The sequence below is a fragment of the Moschus berezovskii genome, chromosome 20, assembly GCF_049115385.1.
Source record: "Moschus berezovskii isolate FMDL1 chromosome 20, NW_MosBer_1.0, whole genome shotgun sequence".
Classification (NCBI taxonomy): Eukaryota; Metazoa; Chordata; class Mammalia; order Artiodactyla; family Moschidae; genus Moschus; species Moschus berezovskii.
The window spans coordinates 19,450,035-19,477,731 of NC_142479.1; the positions used below are offsets into that span (position 1 = coordinate 19,450,035).

Genomic DNA, 27,697 nt, shown 5'->3' on the forward strand with positions numbered 1-27,697 from the left:
AATCTCTGATTCTGGGGGTTGTGAGCAGGTGAGGGGCACTGACATACAAAAACTGTGACCCACTTTCCACAAGAAATGTCCCCTTGGCTAGAAGACCAGGGTGTGGACCGAGCACTAATTTATGGCCATATTCCCACAGCTGGTCTCAGACAAATAATCTCTTTACCAAAAAAGATGGCCTTTGTGGAAAACTGCTGGGTGTTTGTGTTTTTATCCATCCAACTCTTCTAAGAGTGAATTTTCTGATGCTGGAGTCACAAAGATAAACAAGGGAGAAATTTTCTGCTTCTCTTCTTCTAGGAAACGAAAAGAGACACCAATGGAAAGTAGGTTTAACACCAGTATTTATTAGAGCAGAAAAGGAGAGAGGGAAAGAAAGCAATGACCAAAACCCCCACAGCCTGAGTGGTGTGTTTCACTAGGCTGAACAAGGCTTTCCCACTAACCTCTCTCCTGTTCTGGAGGTCCGAGCTCCACCAGCCCCAGGAAAGATTCTCCTTCTACTTACCCTTCAAACTGGTAGGAAGGGAGCACTGAAGGGGACGGGGGGGAGGATCTACAGTCTCAGTGATTGGTTTCAATGAGTTATTCAGGTTAGTAAAGTGAAGCAGCATAAATATTTGCCATTAGTCCCCAACACAATCTTGCTGTGCCCACAATTCACAAGCCCTGGAGATCTCCACTCCACAGCTGGAAAAGAAATGAAAGGAGCCTCGTCTTGTTTCAATAGTATCCGGGCCTTTGCTCATCAAAGCGCTTGCTGGAAAAGAACAAGAAAATAATGTTATGATGATGATGTTGATAAAGAATGTGGTACGTATATACAATGGAATATTACTCAGCCACTAAGAAGAATGAAATAATGCCACTGTCAGCAACATGGATGGACCTAGAGATTGTCATACTAAGTGAAGTAAGTTGGACAGAGAAGGGAAAATATCATATGCTATCCCTTATATGAAGAATCTAAAAGGAAATTATACAAATGAACGTATTTACCAAATGGAAATAGACTCACAGATTTAGAGAAGGAAATCATGTTATCGGGGGGAAAGATGTAGCGAACGAATAGTTAGGGGGTTTGGATCCACAGGCACACACTGCTGTATTTAGAATGGATAACCAACAAGGACCCATTGTATAGCACAGGGAACTCGGCTCAATGTTACTGAGCGGCCTGGATGGGAGGGGAGTTTGGGGGAGAATGGATGCATGAATATGTATGGCTGAGACCCTTTGCTGTCCACCTGAAACTATCGCAACATTGTTAATTGGCTGTGCTCCAATATAAAATAAAAAGTTTTTTTAAAAAAATTTTTAAAAGAAAATAATGTCAATGTGATGATGATGTTGACAAAGAAGCGGGGAGGAGGAGGGCAGGGGAAACAGCTACCAGATTGTCATTTCCTGAACACCTCCTAGCATGTGCCGGGGCAGTACTATTTTCCATGCCCTGACTTTTTTAATGCTCTGAATAGCCATAAGAGGGGCAACCCTTACATGTTACAAATGAGGAAGTGAGGAATATTTTTTTCCGAAGCGGAGTCACAGTCAGAACGCTATATCCCCGCAGCCGCTTCCTGGTCTTCTGAAGCGAGGCCCCCGCGGAATCCTCTGTTTTGCAGGAGCCACCACCACCACCAGAGGCAAGGCTGCTGCCCCGAGGCTCACCAACCTGGAAGTCTCTCCTCTTACCTGCACCAAAGGTGACCAGGGACCTGCTCGTTGCCTGGCTCTGTACATATCATCACTACCCCAGCTCAGAGACTCAGAGAGATTAAGTGACTTGTCCAAGGTCACAGAGCAGAAACACAAGAGTGCCAAACCCAAGTCGACCAGGTTCTAGAGCCTGAGGGCTTATGTACTCTGTAAGCAAGGGCTTCTGACGCTGGAGGACAAAGGTCTTAGGTGCCAGGGGAGGAACGAGTTCTGACAGAGGAAGGAAGTGGCTCAGAGCCTGGAGGGATCAAAGCAGGATGTTAGCAGAGCCCCTAGACCTCAAAAACAGAACTCCTGTTCCGTTCCTCTCACTGTTCAGAAGGACCATGCCCTATCTACCCCCAAAACACACACACACAGGTCCCAGCAGTACAGCCCACAGAAAGCGTGCAGGATCTGGGGCTGTCAGAAGACAGCCATATCAGCCACGGGCTGGCATGCATTAGTAGCTTAATCACACTCAGTTAAATCCCCTATAAAACAGGATTAAAGACTTCCCTGGTGGTCCAGTGGATAAGAACCCACCTGCCAAGGCAGGGGACTTGGGCTCAGCAAACAGCCTGGGAAGATTTCACACACTGCAGAGCCACTAAGCCCACGAGCCACAACCACTGAACCCGTGCTCTAGACCCCAGAAGCCACAACTCCTAAGCCTGGGTACCGCAACTCCTGAAGCCCGTGTGCCTAGAGCCTGTGCTCCGCAACAAGAGAAGCCACTGCAATGAGAAGCCCGCCCACCGGAACGAAGAGAAACCCTGCTCATTGCAACTAGAGAAAGCCTGAGCGTCGCAGCGAAGACCCAGCATGACCAAAACTAAAAAAGAAAAAAAAAAAAGGATTAAAATTCATGCCCTGCAATGACCCAAGGATGTTAAGAGGACCAAATGAGAGATTTTGTGTAACAGCACCCTGAAAATTGCAAAGAGCAGCCCTCTGAAGGGGATGTTCATGCGTCCACTCACAGTGGCACAGAGGGAACAAGGAAACAAGGCGTCTGCTAACCACAGCGGATCAAGCGACAAGTGCATACGCTGCCCTGCTGGCTCCACTCACATGACAGAGGAGAAATGAACTCACCAGGCTGCACCTCTGCAGGGGTTTTGCCATGTTATCTGGCAAGAATTGGAAAGGGAGCAAGAACATGGACACGGATGGACAGGGAGGGAACCCGCAAGCAGCCCCTCGCAGGAACAGAGGTGCAGGGCTCGGGTGTGCTAAGAAGGCTGAGCCGTCGAGCTCAGGGGCCTGAAAGGGCAGAGCCAAAGGAGGAGGGAAAACTGGGCTGGCTGGGCAGGTCCCAGGCTGGAAGATGCAGAGGCAGTAAAGAAGGCGCTGGTCCTAGGGAATTCTCTGGCAGTCTAGTGGTTAGGGCTCGGTGTTCTCACTCCTGAGACCTGGGTGTGATCCTTGGTCAGGGAGCTAAGATCAAGCGAAAAAATAAGTTTCTGATCCTGGTGACAGTGGTGACCCTTGAGATGTCACCCGTAAAACCCATGGATGTTGACCCCCCTGGAAAGATCCAAGTTCAACAAGCTACACTTCTCCAGATTTGTATTCCAGAGGAACTCTTTCTGGGTGGCAAACGAGGTCTCGTACCTCCCCTATTTGGGATCTCATCCCTCCCCTATTTGGGATCTCCAGGTGACTCAGTAGGAGTCAGGCCCCCCTGCATGTCCCCAGTGATCCTCTCCACCTGGTCCCCAACCACCTCTCACGCCTCACTCCTCCCAATCTCCAACCCATAACTAGCTGACCTGCTGGTTCCTGTAGCGTCAGGTTCTGAAAGTCCCCCAGAGTCCTGCCTGCATTGCTCACTGCTGTCTCCCTGAAACAGAAGGCCTGGGAGAAGGAACATACCAGAGGCTGGTCCCAAGCCATTTAGATGGGATGGACCAGGTTCCTGTCGCAATGGGGTTTGCAGTGTGGGTTCAGCCAGTGCTCCAGGAACTGCTCCTCGGCACGGTGTTCCAGGAGGAGCAGATGGTGCATGTACTCCTGTAAAACAAACACACATTTCAGAGAGAAGCTTTTCTCCATGGTGACGGCTGAGCCGCCCCTGGGCGGGGTATGGCTGTGCTTCTGAGATGCAGCGGCACAGCCAGGGAGGAGGAAGTACCAGCAACCACAAGTGCCGACAGGGTGTGTGTCCATGGGGGCTCATAGGCACTGATGATGGAGAGTCACGTGAAACAACCACTTTGAGAAAGAAGCTGTTGCCTGGAGTCCTGAAATGCCACTCTTTTTTCATAGCCTAGAGCAGTGATTCTCAAATTTCATCAGGCATCAGAAGCCCCCTAAAGGGCTTGTTAAAACCTACAGATTGGGACTTCCCTAGTGGTCCAGTGGCTAAGACTGCACGCTCCCAATGCAGGGGTCTCCATCCCTGGTCAGGGAACTAGATCACACATGCTGCCACTGAAAAATTATCCCACATGCCACAACTAAAACTGAAATAAATAAATAAAAACAAAATTTTAAAAACCTATAGATTGCTGGGCCCCACCCGCAGAGTTTCTGATTCAATGAGTCTGGGATATAGCTCCAGAATTTGCATTTCTAACAAGTATTCAGTTGTGAATGTCACTGGTCACTTTGAGAACAAGAAAAGATAAGAATGTTTACAGTAGCAATAAATTTGTAGTAGTAAAATACTGGAAGCAGGTGGAAACATTTCAAACATCCATTGATAGGAGGATGGATGAATAAATTATGGTAGGATCACAAAGCAGAATATTACGCAGCAGTGAAAATGTGATTATAATAACATAGAGAGACACAGATGAGTCTTAGAAACCGCATGAGTGAAAAGAGCAACTCCAAGAAGACAATGTTTATAGTGTGGCATCATTTTAATGAAGCTGAAAACATGCATAACTTAATAATATACTAGTTATGGCAGCACGCATTTGTGATAAAATCATCTTTTTCAAAAGGTAAAGGATAACTCTAAGAAAGTTGGAGTTGATATGCTATTGTCAAAAAAAAATAAGTTTTAAAGCCAAAAAAAATGTTACTGGGGGATCTAGGGGCATTTTGTGAAAACGGCCTGGCAAATTCTTAAAATGCTGAAAGAGTTAGTATATGAGCGAGCAATGGGAAAAATGATATTTTCACACAAAAGTGTGTACACAGATTTTCACAGCAGCATTATTCATCACAGTCAAAAAGTAGAAACAACCCAAATGTCCATCAACCGATGAATGGGTAAATAAAATATAACGTATCTGCAGACAATGGAGGAGAAGGCGATGGCACCCCACTCCAGTACTCTTGCCTGGAAAATCCCATGGACGGAGGAGCCTGGTAGGCTGCAGTCCATGGGGTCGCGAAGAGTCGAACATGACTGAGTGACTTCACTTTCACTTTTCACTTTCATGCACTGGAGAAGGAAATGGCAACCCACTCTAGTGTTCTTGCCTGGAGAATCCCAGGGACGAGGGAGCCTGGTGGGCTGCCATCTATGGGGTCGCACAGAGTTGGACACGACTGAAGTGACTTAGCAGCAGCAGCAGACAATGGAAATACTATATGGCCATTAAAAGGAATGACACATGCTGCAATCCGGCTGAACCTCAAAAATACTATGCTAAGCTTAAAAAGCCAGTCACAAGGGCCACGTGTGCAGTTTCACCTCTGTGAAATGTGACTGGTTCTGCATGCTGCTGTGTCCGCAACAGAGAGCAGTTGGTTGTTCAGTGCTGCCTGTCTGTGCGACCAGAGTCTCCGTCAATGACCCCAGGTGGCTGGGGAGGCAGAGCTTCATCGTGCTCCGGGATCTCCTCTTCTGCCTGACACTCCAGCCCCACCAGCCAGTCAAGCCCCAAGTCTAGCGGGTCCCGGATCCCCCCCACCGCCCCTGCACAGCCGCAGTCCCCAGCCGTGCTGCACGGTCCCCGCCCTGGCACCTGGGGAGCTCTCCCTGCCTCCAGCCTTACCTCCTTCCTCTCCACTCAACTTCAGGGGCAGGGTCTGGGGGGCGGGCAGGGACTGTGCTTTTCGCTTGTTTGTTTTTTCTTTCTCTTTTCTTTTTAATAGACATGTTTCAGAGAAGTTTTAGTTTCACGGCAAAATGAAGCAAAAAATACAGTGATTTCCCGTATACCCCACAGATGCACAACCTCCCCCATTATCAAAATCTTGCCCCGGAGTGGTGCATCTGTTATAAGAGATGAACCTCCATCGACACCACATCATCACCCAGAGTTTATGCTGGGGTCACTCTTGGTGTTGTACATTCTATGGGATTAGACACATGCATAATGGCATGTGTCCATCATTAGACTATCATACAGAATACTTTCACTGCCCTATAATTCTTTCATGTTCTGCCTGTTCATCCCTCCCTCCCCTCTAACCCCTGATAACAATCGATCTTTTTACTGTCTCATAGGTTTACCTTAGAAGTAGAAGAACATCTACTTCTGCTTCTTTAACTACACTAAAGCCTTTGGCTGTGTGGATCATAAATAACAAACTGTGTAAAATTCTTAAAGAGATGGGAATACCAGGCCACCTTACCGGCCTCCTGAGAAATCTGTATGCAGGTCAAAAAGCAACAGTTAGAACCAGACATGGAACAACTGACTGGTTCAAAATTGGGAAAGGAGTAGGTCAAGGCTGTATATTGTCACCCTGCTTATTTGACTAATATGCAGAGTACATCATGACAAATGTTGGGCTGGATAAACACAAACTGGAATCAAGATTGCCAGGAGAAATATCAATAACCTCAGATATGCAGATGACACCACCCTTATGGCAGAAAGTGAAGAGGAACTAAAGAGCCTCTTGATGAAGGTAAGAGGGTAAGAGAGGAGAGTGAAAATGTTGGCTTAAAACTCAACATTCAAGAAACTAAGATCATGGGTTTGGGTCCCATCACTTCATGGCAAATAGATGGGGAAACAGTGAAAACAGTGACAAACTTTATTCTCTTGGCCTTCAAAATCACTGCAGATGGTGACTTCAGCCATGAAATTAAAAGACACTTGCTCCCTGGAAGAAATGTTATGGCCAACCTAGACAGAATATTCAAAAGCAGAGAATTACTTTGCAAACAAAGGTCCGTCTAGTCAAAGCTATGATTTTTCCAGTAGTCGTGTATGGATGTGAGAGGTGGACCATAAATAAAGCTGAGCGCCGAAGAATTGATGCTTTGGAACTGTGGTGCTGGAGAAGACTTGAGAGTCCCTTGGACTGCAAGGAGATCCAACCAGTCCATCCTAAAGGAGATCAATACTGAATATTCATTAGAAGGACTGATGCTGAAGCTGAAGCTTCAATACTCTGGCCACCTGATGCGAAGAGCTGACTCATTAGAAAAGACCCTGATGCTGGGAAAGATTGAAGTCAGAAGGAGAAGGGGACGAAAGGGGATGAGATGGTTGGATGACATCACTGACTCAACGAACATGAGTTTGCGCAAGCTCTGGAAGATGGGGAAGGACAAGGAAGCCTGATGTGCTGCGGTCCACAGTTTGCAAAGAGTCAGACACGGCTGAGTGACTGAACAACAACAACCACCTTAATGGCAGAAAACAAAGAGGAACTAAAGAGCCTTTCGATGAAGGTGAAAGAGGAAGTGAAAAAGTTGGCTTAAAACTCAGCATTCCAAAAACTAAGATCATGGTATCCAGTCCCATCACTTCATGGCAAATAGATGGGGCAAAAATGGAAACAATGGCTGACTTTATTTTGGGGGTCTCCAAGATCACTGCAGACAGTGACAGCAGCCATGAAATTAAAAGACACTTGCTCCTTGAAAGAAAAGCTATGACAAACCTAGATAGCACATTCAAAAGCAGAGACATTACTTTGCCAACAAATGGCCATATAGTCAAAGCTATGGTTTTTCCAGTAGTCATGTATGGATGTGAGAGTTGGACGATAAAGAAAGCTGAGCACCAAAGAATTGATGTTTTTGAACTGTGGTGTTGGAGAAGATGCTTGATAGTCCCTTGGACTGCAAGGAGATCAAACCACTCAATCTGAAATGAAATCAACCCTGAATATTCATTGGAAGGATTCATACTGAAGCTGAAGCTCCAATATTTTGGCCACCTGATGGGAAGAGCTGACTCATTAGAGAAGACCCTGTTGCTGGGAAAGACTGAAGGCAGAAGGAGAAGGGGATGACAGAGGATGTCATCAGCAACTCAATGGACATGAGTTTGAGCAAATTCTGGGAGACAGTGAAGGACAAGGAAGCCTGGTGTGCTACTGTTCATGGTGTCCCAAAGAGTCGGACACAAGTTAGCAACTAAATAACAACAATGTTTACCTTTTCCAGAATATCTTATCATACTATGTGTAGCCTTTTCAGATTAGCATATTTTACTTAGAAATATGCATTTAAATTTCCTCCATATTTTTTCATGGTTTAATAGCCCATTTCTTTTTAGAGCTCAATAATATTTCATTTTCTAGATATACCACAATTTATCCATTTACCCACTGAAGGATATCTTGGTTGCTTCCGAGTGTTGACAATTATGAATAAAGCTGTGATAAACATTTATGTGCATGTTTTTGTATTGAACACAAGTTTTCAACTCATTTGAATAAATGACAAGAAGCATGATTTCTGGGTCATATGATGCTTAGATTTTTAGTTGTGTAAGAATCCACTGGACTGTCTTCGAAAGTGGCTGTGCCACTTGGCATTCCCACCAGCAGTGAATGAGTGTCCCTGTTGTCCCACAACCTTGCCAGCATTTGATCATGTCAGTGTTCTGGGTTTCGGCCATTCCAACAGGCATACAGTGGTATCTCATTGTTTAATTTGCATTTCCCTGACGACATATGATGCAAGCATCTTTTCAGATGCTTGTTTTTCAGTCCATGTTCTTTGGTGAAGTATCTGTTCAGGTCTTTTGCCAAGGTAGATTTTTAAAATATGAATAATGAAAATGGCTTTATTGTTTTTATCACAGGTGACACATATTACTGTTTTCAAATTATGTAAAAATTTAAAGTTATAAAGAAGAGAGTGAAAAATCCCTGCTGTTGGTTTGGTTTGGTTTTGTCTATCTCTTCATTGTGTTGCAAAGCGACTTTTTAAACAATTTATGTGCAATTGCTTCCTCTCTTAAAATACTTGAACGGCTCCCACTGGGCTAAGGAAAATTCCTTAAGGTGGTTTGCAGGGTTGCTGGTGACCCTGCCTCACCCACTTCCCGAGCCTCTCCCATCACCATCATCCCACACGAGCTTTGTGCTCCATCTTTCCCCGGATGGGCTATGCTTGCTCTGCGCTCTGATTTTAGGCTATTCTCTCTGCCCGGAACACCCCTGTGCCTTCTCTTTTTCCTCAGTTCAGTGCAGTTGTTCAGTCGTGTCCGACTGTCTGTGACCCCATAGACTGCAGCACACCAGGCTTCCCTGTCCATCACCAACTCCCAGAGTTTATTCAAACTCATGTCCATCATGTCAGTGATGCCATCAACCATCTCATGCTCTGCTGTCCCCTTCTCTTCCTGCCTTCAATCTTTCCCAGCATCAGGGTCTTCTCCAATGAGTCAGTTCTTCGCATCAGGTGGTCAAAGTATTGGAGTTTCAGCTTCAGCATCAGTCCTTCCAATGAATATTCAGGACTGATTTCCTTTAGGATGGACTGGTGGATCTCCTTGCAGTCTAAGGGACTCTCTAGAGTCTTCTCCAACACCACAGTTCAAAAGCAATAATTCTTCGGAGCTCAGCTTTCTTTATGGTCCAACTCTCTATCTCATCCTGATCTGATTTTTCAGCCCTCAGCTTAGATGTTACTTCCTCCAGGCAGCTTCTCGGATTCTCTGTGGTACCGCAGCTCTCTGGACTTCCCCCAGCACAGCTCTGGTCACTCAGCTTAGCAGTGACCTCTCCCTGAGAGTAGGGATTTAATTGGGCCTCATCAGACTTTTTAGTGGAGGTGCTGTGTATGTTGGCTCATGTGTTGGCACATGGACTCGATGTTTCCTTTTGAAAGACAGAGAATTGACTTTCAATTTGATGGAGATATGTTGTCAACATTGCCCTGAAATAAGGCTTAGTGCTGAAATTATGGGATGGGAATCACTGCAAAGCATGCATGGAACAGTCCATAAGAGCCCATATAGATAACCCAAAGCTGTAGGCCATTAATCAGAGAAGTAGCATTTCACCTTATACACATAGGTGGTAATATCTTTAGAAGATAATTTTGGCAGGTGCAGATCTAAAAATCCTAAATCATTAAAACCGTCCAATGGCATTGATAAAGCTCTAACAGACAGTCCAGTTTATAACTCTTGAGTTTTTAAGTTTCAAGAAAATCCTCTAGGAAGTCTACATCCTATTTTAGATATTTTTTTTAATTTAATGACTGTGCAAAAAAATGAATTATGAGGTGTCCAATTTTCCTGAAATGTTTTTTTCTTTCCCCAGGACTCAGGCAGTATGAAATTGTTTTGATTATGTTATTGCTTTCATTTAACTCATCAAGATGTACCCTGTGTCCTGGGTGAGGAGTCTCTAGGACAGCCAGGGAGGGGGTGGTTGCTGGGAGGGCTCCTTGTGGGACCCAACAAGGACTCCCCAGCAGCTTGCTGGACACGTTTGTGAGTTTGGGACTCAGCCCTGCCCTGTCTTGCCCTGTCTGCAGAGTCTTTGGCCAGAGAATAGTCACTGGGAGGAGCAGGAAGGCAGCGTGGAGTCTTGTAAAGAAGGAACAAGAGCTTTTCAGCACATAGCTTTACTTATTTAGCTGTTCCATGTCACAGCGCCCTGAAGGAAACCCACATTGCTGTCTTCTTGCCTGCCTGTTTGCCAGGCATGTGGTGGAGGGGCTAAGAGGGTCAGGTCTGGGTCTGGATGAGGGCTAGTTCCAATCAAGACCTTACCACGACTGCTGCTTTCCATGTCAGTCTCTAAGTCGTGTCCAACTCTTCTGCAAACCCATGGACTATAGCCCACCAGGTTCTTCTGTCCATGGGATTTCCCAGTCCAGAATACTGGAGTGAGTTGCCATCTCCCTCTCCAGGGGATCTTCCCCACCCAGGGATCAAACCTGCATCTCCTGCTTTAGTAGGCAGGCTCTTCACCATGCAGCCACCAGGCATCCAGCCTCAATTTGTCCATCTGCAATATGAGGCTGCACAGGCACTCACCTCACTGCTGTTTCCAGGATAAAACAAAATGACACAAATGAAGCTCTGTGCCAAATACCTAACCTGCCTTTTCCTTTCTAAACCCACTCTCAAGACTTCCCTGGCCGTCCAGGGGTTAAGGCTCTGGATTCCAATGCAGGAGGTGCAGGTTCCATCCGTGATCAGAGAACTAAGATCTCTCATATGGCGCGGTGCAACCATAAATAAATAAACCCTTTCTCTCCCTTCCTTTGCCTGGCCCTTGGCACTAAGAGGCTGACCTAGATGAACTGCAACACGGACGCTTTTGTCCTGCAGATCCCAATTGGGTTTGGAGGAGGAGGTGCCAGCAGAGGGCTGGAGGCAGGAGGCAAGAGGTGGGGTCCATACGGACTCCCCTGGTACCTCCCCGAGGACTCCCGGCAGGTGGTCTGCATAGCTCCCCTGACAACCCAGCTTCTAGAGGTCTGCCCCTCTGGGTCTGGGAACCATACTCTTCCCTTCCACCCTCCTGCCTCGGGAGCCTCAGCCCTGCAGCCTTTATCATTTCTCGTCAGTTCCCCTTCATCCTGCAACACCTTTGTAAAAAGTCCTTGACTAAGCCCTCCTCAGTTAATTTTGGTTGCTGTTTGATATGGAAGACCTGAGCATGCCCTGAAGTTGTGGATAGAGCATCTCTCCCAGGAACTGGTCCACAGGACACTTTCAATAAATGTTTGTTGAATAAAAGACTAAAGCCGTGGTCCTCAAAGCGTGATCTGTGCTCCCCTCGTGGGTCCATGATGTCAAAACTAGTTTTTGAATAATATTAAGACATTTGCCTTCTCACTGTGCGCGTGCGTGCGTGTGTGCTCAGTCACTCCGTCATGTCCAGCTCTTTGTGACCCCATGGACTGTGGCCTGCCAGGCCCCTCTGTCCATGGAATTTTCCAACTAAAAATACTGAAGTGGGTTGCCATTTCCTACTCCAGGGGATCTTTTCAATCCAGGGATCAAACCCACGTCTCCCTCATCTCCTGCATTGACAGGTGGATTCCTTACCACTGAGCAACTTGGGAAGTCCCCTCACTGTGGGTAAAACTGACGCCTCTGCAGGAGCAAAGGCACCCGGCTATCCTAGTGGTCACTATGTCCTTCATCATGCACACAGCTAAAATAAATAACAAAAATAAAGCATTCTTAACATGCCAGTTTCACTGAAACACGCCCTGGTAAAGCCGTAGAAAGTGACCAACAGGAAGTACACAAGCAGCACTTCCGCTGCCCACAAAGTGCAACCATTTTCTCAAGAAAAAGCACCTGGGGGACTGTAGCTGTCACGGGTTGAACTAGGTGTGTTTCATGTGCCTGTTTGGCAGGCATCTTTCCAAAAACAAATGCACTGAGCTTGTCACTTCCAGGAAAACAACTGACAGTGCTTGTTACTAAATGATGAAATTTGAGCTTTCAAGGGGAAATTAGAACTTTGGGAAACACATTTGCAACCATGAATCTGATAGCTTCCAAAAAGACTTTTCCAATGAGATTGGTGGTGATAGGAAAGAATGTCACAACTTAAAAACGGCATTTATGCACCTCTTATAATTATATGCTCACTGGCATCCTTACTCGTTTAATCCTTGTCCCTCTCAGCCAAACACCTATCTGGCTTTTTGATGAGTGACCAAGACACACCTTGGTCACTTACTTATGTGACTTACTTCTTGACACATAGTAGGACGTCAATAAAACACACAGAGAAAGGTACAGACAAGTGAATGAGTAAGTGAAATGACTGTTCTTTCTCCACAATCTCACTAACTCCTCCTTGGGAGGTTCCTGGGTATCTGTGTCAATCTGCCCATTATAATGGCCCAGGCCAAATGTACATAAAAAGCATCCAAGAATGAAATATATATATATATATATTTCACACTCCTAAATAGAGGCTGAAATCATTGTTGAAGAAAAACAATACAGACACACACACATAGAGAGAAAGAAACAAGCTCTGGTTTCCATGACATTTCACTATTTATTTAAAATGTTAGGGAAATGAATACGCCACAAAGGCCTAAAAGCAATCATTAGTCAAAGATGAAAAGCCAAACTGCAAATCTGCTGAAAACCACAAATTCAACAATTGTGTTGGCTAGGTTAGAAATGGCCCAGCATTAATGATAATCTCAAATGTTCCTGGATCAGGAAAGAAGGGGTAGATGGAAAATAAGTTTTCTTTTTTTTTTTTTAATTTCTTTCTTCATGGGGAAAAAAAAGCAAACAAAAACCAATATCTGTTTTCCATGTCCAATGCCAACTATAATGGTTTAAATAAATAATTTCTCAGTAATTAGAGCAGAAATTGGACGAGGTCCTTTATAATGGCACAGGAGAGGTGTGATAATGAAATTAAAAACCCACTGGAACCTGAGCTTAGCTCAGAGTCATAAACTAGACAGTTAATCTATCAAGGTGGGATCTTCTTCCAAGAAGGCAAACTTCTTCCCATGACATTTGCATGAAATTAAAGACCCACTGACATTTGGATGAAGTATTTTGCTCATTAGTAAAAGCAAGGTAATCATACAGTCAGAACTGCTCAGGGCCACCAGAAGGCTCAGTCCTAAAAGAAGGCAAATCATTTATGCTCACAATTTGCCTCTCAGTTGCTCTGAACTGGTTTTTGAGATCACAGGGCACGAAAGGGTAATGGAGTCACTACATACATTTGTCAAGGCGCCAAATACAAAAGTATATTTTACAAAGACTATTTACAATAAAGCTAATATGATTTATACTTGCCCAAAAAGAACATTCCTTAAAGGAACACAGGCCAAAATGGAAAGCATATTCCCAGGGCACACAAGTGCTTACGAATATAATCAAAAAGGACATAATTTTAGCTCAGATGTCATCTTTTTAGAGAATTTCCATGGTTCACCCCAGCAGTTGGCAATAATTTCTTCCCTAAAATTTGGAATGACTAAGAGAAATTTAATGAATTTAAGCAAGGCCATGACGAAGATGTCTTTGAAATAAGCTCCCAGTTCTATGGTAGAGTTATGTCCTACAACATTTCTCCCCTGGAGAGAAGCAGAGAGAGGAAAGGAAGTAGGTATCATGAGCATTTAGTAAATGTCAAACTCTGCTTGGTGCTGGGGGCCCAGAAGTGAAACAAACAGTCCATCTGCTCAAGCAGTTTAGAGCAATCTAGTAAGAGAGAGAGGTTGGTTGGTTTTTGTTTTTTTAAGTCAGAAATAGCAAGTTTATGCTGTGAGTGCTAGGCCAGAGGGATGCTGTAATTCACGGTGGGAGGATGGGGACATCAGGAAATCCTCTTTAAAAAGGCATCATTTCAGGTGAACCTCTGCAAATAAGTAGAGTTAACCAGGCAGGCAAGAGCAGCAGAAACAAGTACAAAGGCAGGTGCTGTCAGAGAAGCGCTTCAAACACATCATCATTCCAGATAACCTGCTCCTCCTCCTAGGTTTCCAATGCCATTGAACACACCCACGTGTCCACACAGACACCCGCAAGCCAGTTTTGATCCTACATCCTCCCTGACTGCATCCACTCTTCCCGCCCCAGAAATGGCCAACTGATCTACAATTTAAGCTACCATAATCATGCTCCCCTCGTATTTTTACCTTAAAACCTCCACCGGAACACTCTTGGAGGACAAGAGCATGAATTATCTTTTAAAACTTTTAGAAAGCAATGTGGAAATATATACTAAAAGCTTTAAAAATATTCATATACTTGGACCCAGTAATTTATTTTCTGGCAATATGTCCTTAGCAACTAATTCAAAATGTCAAACATACTGTAAGAACAAATGTTTAGACTTTTGTTTATCATAGAAGAAACAGTGGAAGAAGGAGCCCTCCTGCACTGTAGGTGGCCATGTAAACTGGGGCAGCCAGTATGCAGAACAACACAGAGGCTCCCTGAAAAACTAAGATAGAGCTACCGCCATATGACCCGGCAATCCCGCTCCTGAGCATATGTCTGCAGAAAGCCATAATTATAAAAGACACACGCACCCTGAGGTTCACTTATCACAACCAAGACATGGAAGCAACCGAAATGGTCGACAGACAAAGGGGTAAACAAGAGGTAGTACATGTGTACGATGCAGTATCACTCAGCCATAAAAAGGAAGGAACAGATGCCATTTGCAGCAACATGGGTGGGCCTAGAGATCGTCATACTAAGTGCAGGAAGTCAGACAGGGGCACATATCATATGATATGACTTACACGTAGACTCTAAAAAGACAATACAAGTGAACTTACTGACAAAACAGAAACTGATTCACAGACTTTGAAAGCGCGCTTATGATTCCCAAAGGGGAAACGTCAGGGAGGGATAAAGTGGGAGTTTGGGATTAGCATGTACTTGCTACTATATGTAAAGTAGATAATCAATAAGGACCTACTGGATAGCACAAGGAACCCTACTCAATATTTTAGAATAACCTATATGCGAAAATAAACTGAAAACGAATGGATATATGGATAACTGAATCACTTTGCTGCATACCTGAAACTAATACAACATTGTGAACACACTATATTCCAATATAAAATAAAAACTAAACTCAAGGCACACACCTTCTTTTCGTTACAGCTGATGAACCTGAAAGCCATGTTACCACAATTGAAACTTTTATTACTTACAGGATTATTACTAAGACATCTCAGGGAGAATTTGACTCCAGTGAATTCGAAGTTAGTAGACATTATCAAGGTTTTCTTTGACTGAAAGAAAAACTTGAAGAAGCACAACCCACTCTGATTATTCCACCATCGCCAGAAAAGTTTATAGTGAAAGAACAGTGGAATGCTTTAACGGTGACGTCACTGAGACACGCCGGAAGGCATTGCACAAATTTTTAAACCGAGTTGCTGATCATCCAACTCTTAACATTTAATGAGGACTTTAAAGTTTTTCCTATTGCACAAGCTTGGGAACTCTTCTCGCAAGAAGCAAGGGCCTAGATTACTCAGCAGGATGCGGCAGACAGAGCGGCTGCATTATCAATGAGAGGAATTAAAAGTCGCCCCGAGAAATCCAAGGAAATGAATAACTTTGTTGAAATATTCAGCCAGAAAATAAATTTGATAGATTAAAACATCTCAGAGAATTTGCACGAAAGGGAATATTTTGATGAAATGAAAGAATATGACCCAATTCACATTCTGTGGTCAGCATCAGAAGGAGATCTGGCCGATACTCTAAAAGGTATTGCCAGCTGCATTGACAAATGCTGTAAGGGCTCTGAAAACAGATGTCTGGCCTCTCAGAGGCCCTGCTTCCTGTTGTATATGAGTATGTTCTTTACAGGGAAACGTTAATGGGTGTCATGGAAAGAAAAGACCAAAGACAGGCAGAACTGGATTCCAAAGTTGAAGCTTTGACCTCCAGAAAGGCAGATACTGATCTGTTTACAGAAGACACTGGAAAACTGGAAAATAAAGTGAAGTACACTAATAAAACCCTGAAAGCAGATTGGGAAAGATGGAAACAAAACAATGCAAATGATATCAAGTCAGCATTTACAAACACAGCTGAGGAGAACATTCTCTATGAGGAGCAGTGAAAGTGAATTACCATTCATCTCTGATGGTGTGATTCCAGTATTTAGTGCCTGCTACACGGGAATCCTTCCTTACATTGCGGACAGATCACCACTTGGAAGAAGCTTCTGAAGATAAACTGCAATTGCATTGAAGACTTCTATGTGATCTTTGGGAAACAGTGTCTGTTAAACAAAATTATTCTTTCTAGATGGCCAGGGTCCTTTCTAAAGTGGATGAAAAGTGTTTCACACTATCTGGAAAACCAACAACTTAAAACTCAGGTGTTCTGGATCATTGATATGAATTTGGATATATATCCAATTTGGATGGGCCTCCCTGATAGCTCAGTTGGTAAAGAATCTGCCCGCAATGCAGGAGACCCCAGTTCGATTGCTGGATTGGGAAGATCCCCTGGAGAAGGGATAGGCTACCCACTCCAGTATTCTTGGGCTTCCTTTGTGGTTCAGCTGGTAAAGAATCTGCCTGCAATGTGGGAGACCCGGGTTCAATCCCTGGGTTGGGAAGATCCCCTGGAGAAGGGAAAGGCAACCCACTCCAGTATTCTGGCCTGGAGAATTCCATGGGATCGCAAAGAGTCAGACACGACTGAGTGACTTCCACTTCCAACTTAACTATATTTATATATACATATAAAAATTTATCTTAGTTTTAAATATGTTCTTAAATTCGTATGCCAATAATTATACATAAAGTAGTTTTCTCTTAAATATTTGTCTGTGGAATATGTCATTTTAAATATATTGCAAAGACTAAGTTTTAATAAAAAGTTTAATATGAAAAATTAGATTTAAAAAGATAGTGGAAATGATTGAACAAAAGAGGATAATTTACTATCATGGTTATAAAGAGTTATAATAATATGAAGAAATGTGTATAATATTAAGAGAAACAGATGAAAAAGTATGCAGTTGAGCTTCCTTTTAAAACCTTATTTATCCCCATTTTGAATGTTGTGCAGGCAAAGTCTGATAAGAACAAGTGTTGCCAAGAATACAAGGAACTAGGTATTTTTATCTACACTACTGCTGGGAGTTGGTAAGGCGATTTGTCAGTACCTGTTTCAATTGCAAGTACATAAACCCTCTGACTCAGAATTTTCATTTCTTATCATTGAAATTGGCAAAACATACATGTGTACAAGGATATCATGATCAGAAATAACTACAATGCCCATTGTTCCAGGAAGAGTTAAATAAAATAAATAAGTTGTAACATGTCTTAGTCCATTCAGGCTCTATAACCTGAACTACCACAGACTGGGCAGCTCCCCAACCACAGAAGCTGACTTCTTCCAGCCCAGGAGGTGGAAGATCACAGATCAGGGTGGAAGCAGGGGCGGACGTGGGCTGTCTGGCAGCCACAGACATCTCCTTGCATCCTCACATGGCAGATGTGTCTGGGGAGACTTCCTGGGGCCTCTTTCATAAGGACACTGATCCCATTTACAATCCATGAGAGCAGAGCCCTTATGACCTGAGTACCACCCAAAGGCCCCATCCCTGGATTCCGTCCCTTGGGAGTTCAGATTTCAGTATATGAATGGAGGGGAGGCGAGAACACAGACACTCAGACCATAGCACAATACATTTATCCTACGCGTCAGTTTAGAAGGAACTGGAAGTTTTACTTCTTGTAGAAGTAAAGGATAGTAAAGAAGTCATGAAATAAAGGCAACCCTGCCTTCCCCGTAGCCTGAACTACAGCAGTGAAGGAGTAGACAAGCCTGACACGTTGAAGGCACAGGGAGGAGGCCAGCGTGACTGCAGGGGTGGGGCGGGGAGAGGCATGAGAGGCAGGCGGAGGTCAAGGAGGGAACAGAGGGAGTGAGCAGACCTCTAGGGCCTCGCAGGCCACTGTCGGCCCATGGCAGTGTTTGGAGCAAGGCAGGAAGTCACTGGAAGGATTTAAGGGGGGGACAATGGGGTCTGGCTTACGTTTTTAAGAACTGACTCTCGTTGCTCTGCTGAGAACAGAAGCCGAGGGGTCCAGAAAGGATGTGGCTCGGTCCACTCTAAGGACTTGAGTGGTGACAGGGGAGGGTGAGAAGTGGTCAGATGCTGGATCTCAGGCTCACACAACTAGGAGGAGGTGGCCGCCCCGCTAACCCCAAGGGGGAAGGCAAGGGCAGGGAGTGGTTAGGTCTGAGCTGCTGGCTAGATGTTCCAGTGCAAACAGCCCAGCAGACAATTGTGTGAGGGAGCTCATGGAGACAGCCCTGGCTGGACTTAGGAGTGTGCAGCCATCGGCACAGAGGTGATATTTCAACTAGGGGACTCGAAGAGGCAGAGAGCAGAGCCCTGGAATGCTCCGATGTTTAAAGGATTGTGGAGGGCTAAGAACCCAGCAAAGGAGACTGTGGCTGAGCAGCAGAAACCACAGAGCAGAGAGAGAAGCCAGGGGCCAGGTGTCCTGGAAAACAGGAATCCACTCGAGCAGAGAGTCCAGAGGGAAGCCAGAGGGATCCCTGTGTTGAAACAAAATAAGCACCAGCTTGCTCCCAGTCCCCAGGATGCTGGGAGTAGAAGCTAAGAGCCGTCCGTCCAGGACAGCACTTCTCAAACTTAGATGTGCCCCTGGGACCCCCAGCCTGTGGCTCAGATCCGCCCTCCGCTCCCAAGCAAAGCCCACCAGCAGGGCTGGGGACCACTTTTGGAGTTCTGAGAGTTCAGCTACCAAACCCTGACCATCAGCAGAAGTGCCGTCGCGACTGCTGACACACTCCAGGGGACACTCAGGACTATCTTTCTCCAGCTTCTCCCCTCGCACCCCGAGCCCAGCCCTTCTTTCCACACAGCCATCTCCCTCAGCTTCTCAGGCTGTTTCTCCTACCTGAGTATCTGGAGACTTCTAGCATGATGTCTTCATAACCTTCAGTCCTAAATCCTAGAGCAGAGTACATGAACTCAGCGAACACCCAGATGTCCCCAGAGGGGTTGTCCCCACGTGAATCCTAGCCCTCCAGGAGGGCCTGTGGCCTTCCTGCGACATCTAGAACCCAATTCCCCTGCTTCTCTGAAGATGTGGGGGTCGTGTTTCCCCCGTCACTCCAGCTTCCAGATCCGAGTGCACCCCTTTCCGTTTTGTCAGCCACCTTCAGCCTGCACAGCACACACCTGTCCTCTGCCACTCCCCCAGAGAACCACTAACACAAGGTTGCTGAGTAGGGCAGACTTTTCTTACGGGGTGAGGGCCACAGAGGGTGGTCACAGAGCAGAAAACGAGCTGGAACTCAACGCCAAGGCCCTGCCATAAAATGAATGTGTCGGCTATTTCCCACCACAGGAGCTCTGTCAGAGGTGGGCCTCTCTGACCGCCCCACCCATCGCACCCCGACCCCTCTCCCCATCCCCGCCTCTGGGGCTTCCACCCCTTCCTCCCTGCCTTCAGACACTCAGCATTTCCTGCTTCCTCCCCCGAGCCCATCTCTTCCTCTCTCCCTCGGTCCTCACCTTCCTCCATCGAGGGTGCCAGCAAGGTGTTCCCACTCCTCTGAGGTGGAAGCCAGGCCTCCCCACAAGGAGGCTGCACCAGTGATCTTTTCAAAGGCGCTCTTCTGTCCTTCCCACCACACAGTCAGGAAGGAGCCGCTGTTGCTATGAGTCGGCAGGATACAGGCTGTCAAAGCAGTCCAGCCCCCGGGATGTGTGGGCAAAGCTTGTCTGAACCTGCTTCCAAAACACCTATCATTCCACAGAAGCCAACGCCTGCCAATATTTAATCCAAGTGTCAAGAACATAAACATTGCTTCATAGACGCTCCCGAGGAGAGATGACGGCAAATCTGCCTATTTGCTTTCATTTTGAATTCTTGATCCCTCCCCAAAGCAGCATCCGCTTCCTCTCATCAATAGCCTCTCTTCTCTCTGAAAGGATTTTCTTGTGCACAGTCCCTCAGACGGGAGAAGCAAAACGAAATAACCCGCCGTCCATCTCTCAGTAATTTTGAGCACATGAGTCTCAGGCTCAGCTCCCGAGGACAGACCCACGCTGCTCATCCATCCCAGCCCACCTGTCCATCTCCAGGTTACATAACATGTCCAAAAACGTAATATCCCACATCCCGTGGATAACGGGACCTGAAGGCCAGAGTTCAAGAGGCTGTGTCCTGAGCCTCTAAGTGGCTCCTGCATGCCAGCTTAACCTCCCCACTTCAAACCCTTTGTGGCTCCCACCCAATATAGAATGAAAGTCCACTCCGCTAGGACAGGCAACGCCTCCCAACCTGGCCCCAAGAGGACCTTCCATGCTCATCACCTATCATCCCGTGTATTGTAGACACTCAAGGTCAAAAGACAGGAGACTGGAATCCAGACTGTCTGAAAAACATTATCCTGCGATGCCTTTTCCAAAACACACATACACACACCCTCATGCACACACACACTCTCATACATAAACTTCCTCATACACACACAGTCATACACAAACGCTCACACACACACACACATATAGTCATACACACACACATACCTTCATATATACACACCCTCAGGTACGTATATATCCTATACACACAGTCACACACAGACTCTCTCTCACACACACTCAATATCTGCTACCCTGAACACACAGAACAGTGTGTCCATCCCTAACAAAGGAACATGTAGGTAAACGGTTTGCACAAGGAAAGAAGGAGGGTAGAAAGCAGTCTCGGCAAAAGGTAAAGAGCCACGAGGTGTGGTTTATGCTGCCAGAGGTGCATCTCGCGGCCTCCTGGTGACCTGCTGACAAACAGAGGTCACTGCACCCAGGGCTCACATTCGACAGCGACACAGGTTAAGACGGTGGTGACGTCCACCAGTTGCTCAGCTAAAAGGGGTGACTCGAAACGGTAAGGCAATTAACTGTACAGCACAAGGAACTATAGTCAATATCCTGTGATAGACCATAGTGGCCAGTGAAACAGAAAGAAGAATATATGCATGTGTTCATGTATGTATAACTGACTCACTTGGCTGTAGAGCACGAATTAGCATTGTGCATTAACTACACTTCAACTAAAAAATAGTGTAATTTTTAAAAAGGGGCTGAGTTGCCCCTTTTCACACAACAGGTGGTTGGTATTGCTCACCTTGCCCTCAGTAAATCCCTTGAAAGGAAAACTCAACAACGATACACAAGGTGGGGCCAAGCCAGGCCGCAAGTGCAGGGGGCCGGGCACCTGGCAGCAGGGCCAGCTCGGGGGGCCCCTACACAAGTCCCTCCAGGGGCTCCAAAGAAACCCCTCTGGTCCCTGCCAAGTCCAGGTCTGGCTGCGGGCTCTTCCTGTCAGTTGCTGACTGGCACCAAGAACCTGGTCGCCCTGATGCTCTCTCCAGATTCTAGATTAGGAAGCCTGGGATGAACATTTTAGCCAGACTCTGGCCCAAACTCTGCATTTTACAGAGACAACTGCTATTCCAGGAAAAGGAAAGGACTCACCCCCAGTCGAAAGGCCATAATCCAGAACGAGTCTGCACAGAATATAGCCTGGAATCACACTGGGGGGCGCTCTCGTCCCACTGCGCCCACCCACACACTGCAAACTCCACATCCTTCAAGCCTCAGCTCAGTGGTGCCTCTTCCAGGAAGCCTTCCCAGCCTCCCTCCTCTTTCAGGTTAGAGCTTGAGGCCCTCTCCTCAGACCCCGTGTGCCAGATAACCTCGTTAGATAACTGGAGTCAGGCTGGAAGGCTCTGGTTCATCCTTATCCATACCATGGACATACGCTTCTAAGGAAAGAACATCTAGTCTAGGCCTCAGGTCCGATGCTTGGCTGGGCACAGCGGATGTAGCATGTAACTTGGAGCTCGTCTTGGTCAGCGTGGAGGGCTCCCTGCTCGAACACTCAACCCTCTAACACACTCTCTCTCTCTCATCTAACCAACCAAGCCACCTACTCTCCAGACCACTCAGCTCAACACTCAACTGCTTTCTAAACGCGCTCCCCGCTGTTGCCCGTGGCAGGCCTCCCCGGAGAAGGCCCGGGCTGCTGATTCTGGGCTCCAGCTGCACACTGATACCATCCAGGGGCCTCTACCCCCTCCCCGATGTCAGACCTCGGGCCACTCCCCCCCGAGGGGTCCCGGGTGGCATATTTTTAACCTCCCCACTTGATTCCAGCACATAGCCAAGGTGAAGAAACACGCTCCTAAGGAAAAAAAAAATGTGATTCTGGAAGCTGAGTTGGTTCAGCCAGGACCGTGCGTGGGTGGCGGTAACTGTGAGTGACAGTGCGGGACACACGGAGTGACACACACGGTGGAAGAGGAAGAGGTTGCCCAGCACTGCAGACAGGCTTCCTCACCCCGGCTCTAATTATCACAGTTCCGGCCAGAGGAGTTTTGTTGTGGGAGCTTCTCTGCGCACTGTAGGATCTTTAGCAGCAGTCTTGGTCGGCAAATGTCCCCGAGTTAGGGGAACAAAAGCACCCCTGCGTGAGACCTACAGGTATAAACTAAGTACCAAACGCTTTGTTGCATATTTATGTACATATTTCAACCTTAGGTCACAACATGCACTTTTCTAAATTTGACTGAGTGGCTAAGGATTCTAGACACAGGTCAGTGTCTTGGTGAGGGACACACAGGACTGTACACACACAGCATGTGTAGGAAATGGTGGGTGAGTCCAGACAGAATCACAGAAACTAGATCAGACAAGTTCAAGGAGTTAAGATGAGTCAGTGGTGCGTGCGTGCATGCTAAGTCACTGCAGTAGTGTCCAGCTCTTTGCAATCCTATGGACTATAGCCTGCCAGGTTCCTCTGTCCAAGAAATTCTCCAGGCAAGGATACTGAAGTGGGTCGCCACGCCCTCCTCCAGGCGATCTTCCCGACCCAGGGATCGACACAAGTCTTTTCTATTTCCTGCATTGGCAGGCAATTTTTTTTTTTACCACTAGCGCCCCCTGGGAAGCCCGAGTCGGTGGTCAAACCTATGAAAGACGACCAAATTAGCAAAACCCCAAAGCCAGATATTCCAGAAAATAGCAAAGCCGGAGGCAAGCGGAGGGTTGTCACAGATGAAGGCTGGCGATGGTCAGTAGCTGGGAAGAAGGAAGGAGTCAGAGAAGGAGCTCCGGGGCACTCTGGGCCGGGAAGGACCACATCAAGCCGCGTCTGAGGACAGAGCCGAGCGCGGTGCGCAGCGGGCACAGGCGGAGGAAGGAAGCCGGCGGCGGGAGGCGGCGCCTAACGCCCCGCGCCCCTGCTGCCTAAGCAGCCTCCGATCGCCGCCAGGCCGCCCTGCACCGACCGGAGCTCGGCCCACTCTGCAGCCGAGCACAGCCTGTCTCCCGGGCACCGGTGGGGGACCAGCCTCCCCCAGCCTCCGGGGCCCACGAGGAAGAGCCTCTGCAACGGCCCCTCCAGACAACACCCCAAAAGCACAAAGGACCAGTTGGGGCCCCCCGGAGACCCTGCAGCCAGGCACCCTGCTCCCCCTCCACCCCGCCCCTTCCCAGCCCTGTCCCCTGCGCTCACGCTTCCCTGCCTGGTTCCCCCCATCCCCTCACATTCCTCCTGAGCCCCTAGGGGTCTTCTGCTTATGCCCACCTCTGAGCGCCGGCAGACTCGGACTTCAATCCCGGACCTCTTCTAAAGGCTGTCTGTCTAAAGCCCGAGTCTGCACTCCCCCACTCAAATCATCCTCTGACTGTCCGCTGGGAGAAGTCCAGCATCCTCGCACCCTCCCTGCTGCCGCGTCTGCCCCCGCCAGCCCCGGCCCCCTGCACTCAGAGCCTCCAGCCACCTCTGGCTTCTCCCACCAAAAGGAACAAAGCCACAGCCACCCTTCACAGTCTGGAGCCCTCGCTTGGTTTCTAAGTGACTCTGGGAAACAGCGCTTTGCTGGCTGCTCTGTGTCTCCCACCGGTGGGGAGCAGAAACCCAGAGGACCATCTGCAGCCTTGCTGCACCCCGCCCCTGGTACTTAGTACTCAGAGGAGTCTTACTGCTTACTGAGTGCTCTTTTAAGTGCCTTAGTATGAATTACCTTCTTCTGTTCTCACAAAGGAGTTGCTTTATGCTCCTGTTTATAACAATGATATCATAGCAGTATAAATAGTACTATTTGTTACCCTCTTTTTACAGTCAAGAATATTGAAGTCAAGAGTACTGAGAAACGTGAGGGAACCTCTTTGAAGTTCCATAGTTGGAAAATGGGGAGATTCAAACTCCCAACGGTTTCCCCACAGCCACCACTGTGCGGCCGAGCATGGTAATGAGAGCCTTTTAAAGGGACTAATCCAGCTGCCCCCTCGATTTCACAGGGAGCAAAGCCATTGCTTTGTGGGGCTTTGCTGCAGACACAATGAACAGAGGTGAGTGTGGGGCTTGGCTGGCACAGACACAGGGTGGGAACCAGCCTGGACCGCAGACACAGCTTCACAGACATGCTGACTCGGCCGAGGTCGCTGCTACTTACCTTCACCTGTTGTTTAGTTGCTAAGTCGGGTCCAATTCTTTGCGACCCTATGGACTGTAGCCCACCAGGCTCCTCCATTCATGGGGTTCTCCAGGCAAGAATACTGGAGTGGGGGCCATTTCCTTCTCCGGGGGATCTTCCCAACCCAGGGATGGAAACAACATCTCCTGCCTTGACAGGCAGATTCTTTACCACTGAGCCACCTGGGAAGCCCTTCCCTTCACCTGAGTGGCATAAAAACACGAGGAATGTCAGCACTTCCATCATAGGAAGGCGAGACAAGGCAGGGTGGCACAAGTCACAAAATGAAGGCAGGAGAGGGGCTCCTGGTTCAGAAATCTAGGCGGACACCAGGACCCTACAGGGCTGAGCCAAGGCCCCAGCCTGAAATCAGGGGCGTGGGGCGAGGGCAGAAGCTGGTGGCAGCAGGGCCGAGATCCTGCCTTGCTCAGACAGAGCATCATCACTGGTCGGGCATGCTGGGCCAGACTGCCCAGGGCCCAAGGCAAGACGGAGAAGACGGGATTGACACCAGCCTCAGGGCACAGCTCCCGAGCAAACTGTTCAGAGGAGCCGCAAGACAGGCCACTCGGGATCCTGGACCCCCAGCAGGGGCTGCACTGTTTCCATATAAAGCCTGTGTGAACAGCAGGGGAGTGGGGCTGGCACCTCCAGAAGAGAAAGGCCTGAGAAGAAGGTGATCACCCTGCACCTGAGACTCCATAGAGCCTCCATCTAACGCCATCCCTGGGCTGGGAGGACCACCTCGTTTGGTTTCATAATGAACAAGCACTCCAACCACCTCCCTCTCCCTTCAAACAGCCCAGAGCCTGCCCAGAACTCACCCGCATGGGCTCATCGGGGAACCCGGGTTTGCTCGGCCTGTCCTGGCGCCGGGATCTCAGGAGCTGCTTGGCCTGCTTTTCCATCAGAATGGGAGAGGCCCCTGAAAAAGTCAGGAAGGACCTCAGGGACTGTCAGGCACCCCCATCCACGTGCCATCTTGCCATCCAAGGCCAAGCGTTTGCAAGTCCAATTTGGGTCAGCACACAAACGTTCTTTCACATGGACCTGTCTCAGAGGGCTGGGCTTTCCTAAAGGCTCAGAGAGGAATTTTTAATTGTTCCTGAGATGGCTAAGGCTGCATAACTAAAACCTTTACCTACTGCGATGACCCATTCCTCTAAACGTGGCCGTTACTTTAATGGATATGTTTCTTTAAACACATTTTCTTCAGGTCTCTGGCCAGTGTGTTTCTTATCCCTCAGGGTTGCTTTGGTGAGATTCTTTCAAAGCCTTAACACACTAAATCTAGTTTAAGTTGTTACTATAAGGTTCCCCCGTGACAAGAAGATTCTGTTAAACTTGGTAAGCACCCACAATCCCTCAAAACAGATATTATAATTAAAGTAAATCAAGTTTTGATAATCACACACAAACTCTAAAAGCTATTATCATAATAAAAGAATACCAAAGGAATTTTCTGATGGTTCAGTGATTAGGATTCCCACTTTTACTGCAGGGAACACCAAGTTCAATCCCTGGTCAGGGGGCTAAGATCCCACAAGCCAGGCAGCACAGCCCAAAAAAAAGTGAAAAAAATATATGTCAAATTTTAAGATCAGCATTTTTGAGAATTAGTATTCAAATGAATTTAAAGATTAAAAAAAATAGTTTATCCCTTATGATAGCAATTCTGGGAGCCTACTCTTAAGGAAAAAAAAAAGAAACATTGAATTAGTATGTATTGCATATTATTTGAAATTCTGAAAAAATACTTTAAAAATATAAAATAGATTTATTCAAGTTTATCTTGTCAGCATAGAAATAGGTTTGGGGAGTTAATGCTCACCTGAGAAGAAAATCAGCAAGGTGAGAGACAGCGCAAGCACAAAGAACCCCTTCATCCTGCCGGTCCACTCTCTGCCTGTCGCAGAAAGAATCCCCCCACGGAGAGCCAGCCTACTTGAAGGAAGCCACATCCGGCCCAAACACTGTTTGTGCTTTGACTCACAGCGCTCACAGCATGATGCAAAACTCATCTGACTCGAAGTTTTTATTATGATCACCAAAATATTTTCCTCTGAATTCCTATAAATTTTCATCCTGAGGAAGGAAATTATCCCTCTGTCATATGACTTTCAGAGCTTGAATTGGACAAAGCAACACGCAACAACCATTTCATTTAAACAGATACATAGACATCTCGGAGTAGCTTGTGTTTTTCTGCAGCTTCTGTTTATGCTCCTGTTGTTTCATTGAGGTTGAATCATCTCTTACATTTGCATATTTTATGACATTTTTCCAAAGCCCATTCACCAATCTAATTTGACCTCCCCCATAATTTCAGAGGTGGGCAGGGAAATTAACCAGGAGCCTGATGAGGGGGAAATTTTTTTCAGCTGATCTTGGAGCCAGATAGACCAGGGTTCATGCCTGGGGTTTATGTCTTTCTAGCAACGTAACCTTACATCAATCATTATCCTCTCTCCTTTTTTAAAAGAGAGTTTTGTTATTTGTAGCTGTGAGGGCTTTCTTTAGCGGCAAGGCGCGGGCTTCTCATTGCAGTGGCGTCTCCAGTTGCAGAGCATGCGGTGTAGGTGAGAGAGCTTCAGTGGCTGCCATTCGCAGGCCGGGCTCAGTAGTTGTATGGGGCTGGGGGAGGGGGGGCGGAGGGGTCGGAGGGGGTCTCGTTGCTCTGCAGCATGCGGGATCTTCCAGGACCCAGATTCGAACCGTGTCCCCTGCACTGGCAGGCAGATTCTTAACTACCGGACCACCAGGGAAGTCCCCACTTACCCTTTCTGAACTTCAGTTTCTTCTCCTGAACAAAAGAAATAACAATACCTACCACGGTCATGCGACGAGTTGACTCACAAGTTGTATGGATG

The 27,697-nt window shown here is 47.1% G+C and overlaps 1 protein-coding gene and 1 pseudogene across 1 annotated transcript; one reads left to right on the forward strand and one right to left on the reverse strand.

Moving 5' to 3' along the window:
- Positions 1–331: 331 nt before the first annotated feature.
- C20H17orf67 (chromosome 20 C17orf67 homolog) lies at positions 332–26,788 on the reverse strand. The gene is made up of 4 exons (XM_055395477.2): positions 26,659–26,788; positions 25,652–25,752; positions 3,577–3,714; positions 332–760 (listed from the first exon to the last, which is right to left on the reverse strand). Exons 1-3 carry the CDS (start codon positions 26,786–26,788, stop codon positions 3,598–3,600), a joined length of 348 nt encoding a protein of 115 aa, XP_055251452.2. The 3' UTR covers positions 332–760; positions 3,577–3,597.
- Positions 14,985–16,532, forward strand: LOC148774632 (sorting nexin-7-like; annotated as a pseudogene).
- Positions 26,789–27,697: the final 909 nt, after the last annotated feature.

What these genes read in the sequence shown, in the direction of transcription:
- C20H17orf67 (XM_055395477.2), bottom strand. Translation starts at nt 26,788, where the DNA reads ATGTGGCTTCCTTCAAGTAGGCTGGCTCTCCGTGGGGGGATTCTTTCT. An exon ending in CTTGCTGATTTTCTTCTCAG is followed by an intron (nt 25,753 to 26,658) that starts GTGAGCATTAAC and finishes TGACTTTTTCAG; the next exon opens with GGGCCTCTCCCATTCTGATG. An exon ending in TCCCCGATGAGCCCATGCGG is followed by an intron (nt 3,715 to 25,651) that starts GTGAGTTCTGGG and finishes TTTGTTTTACAG; the next exon opens with GAGTACATGCACCATCTGCT.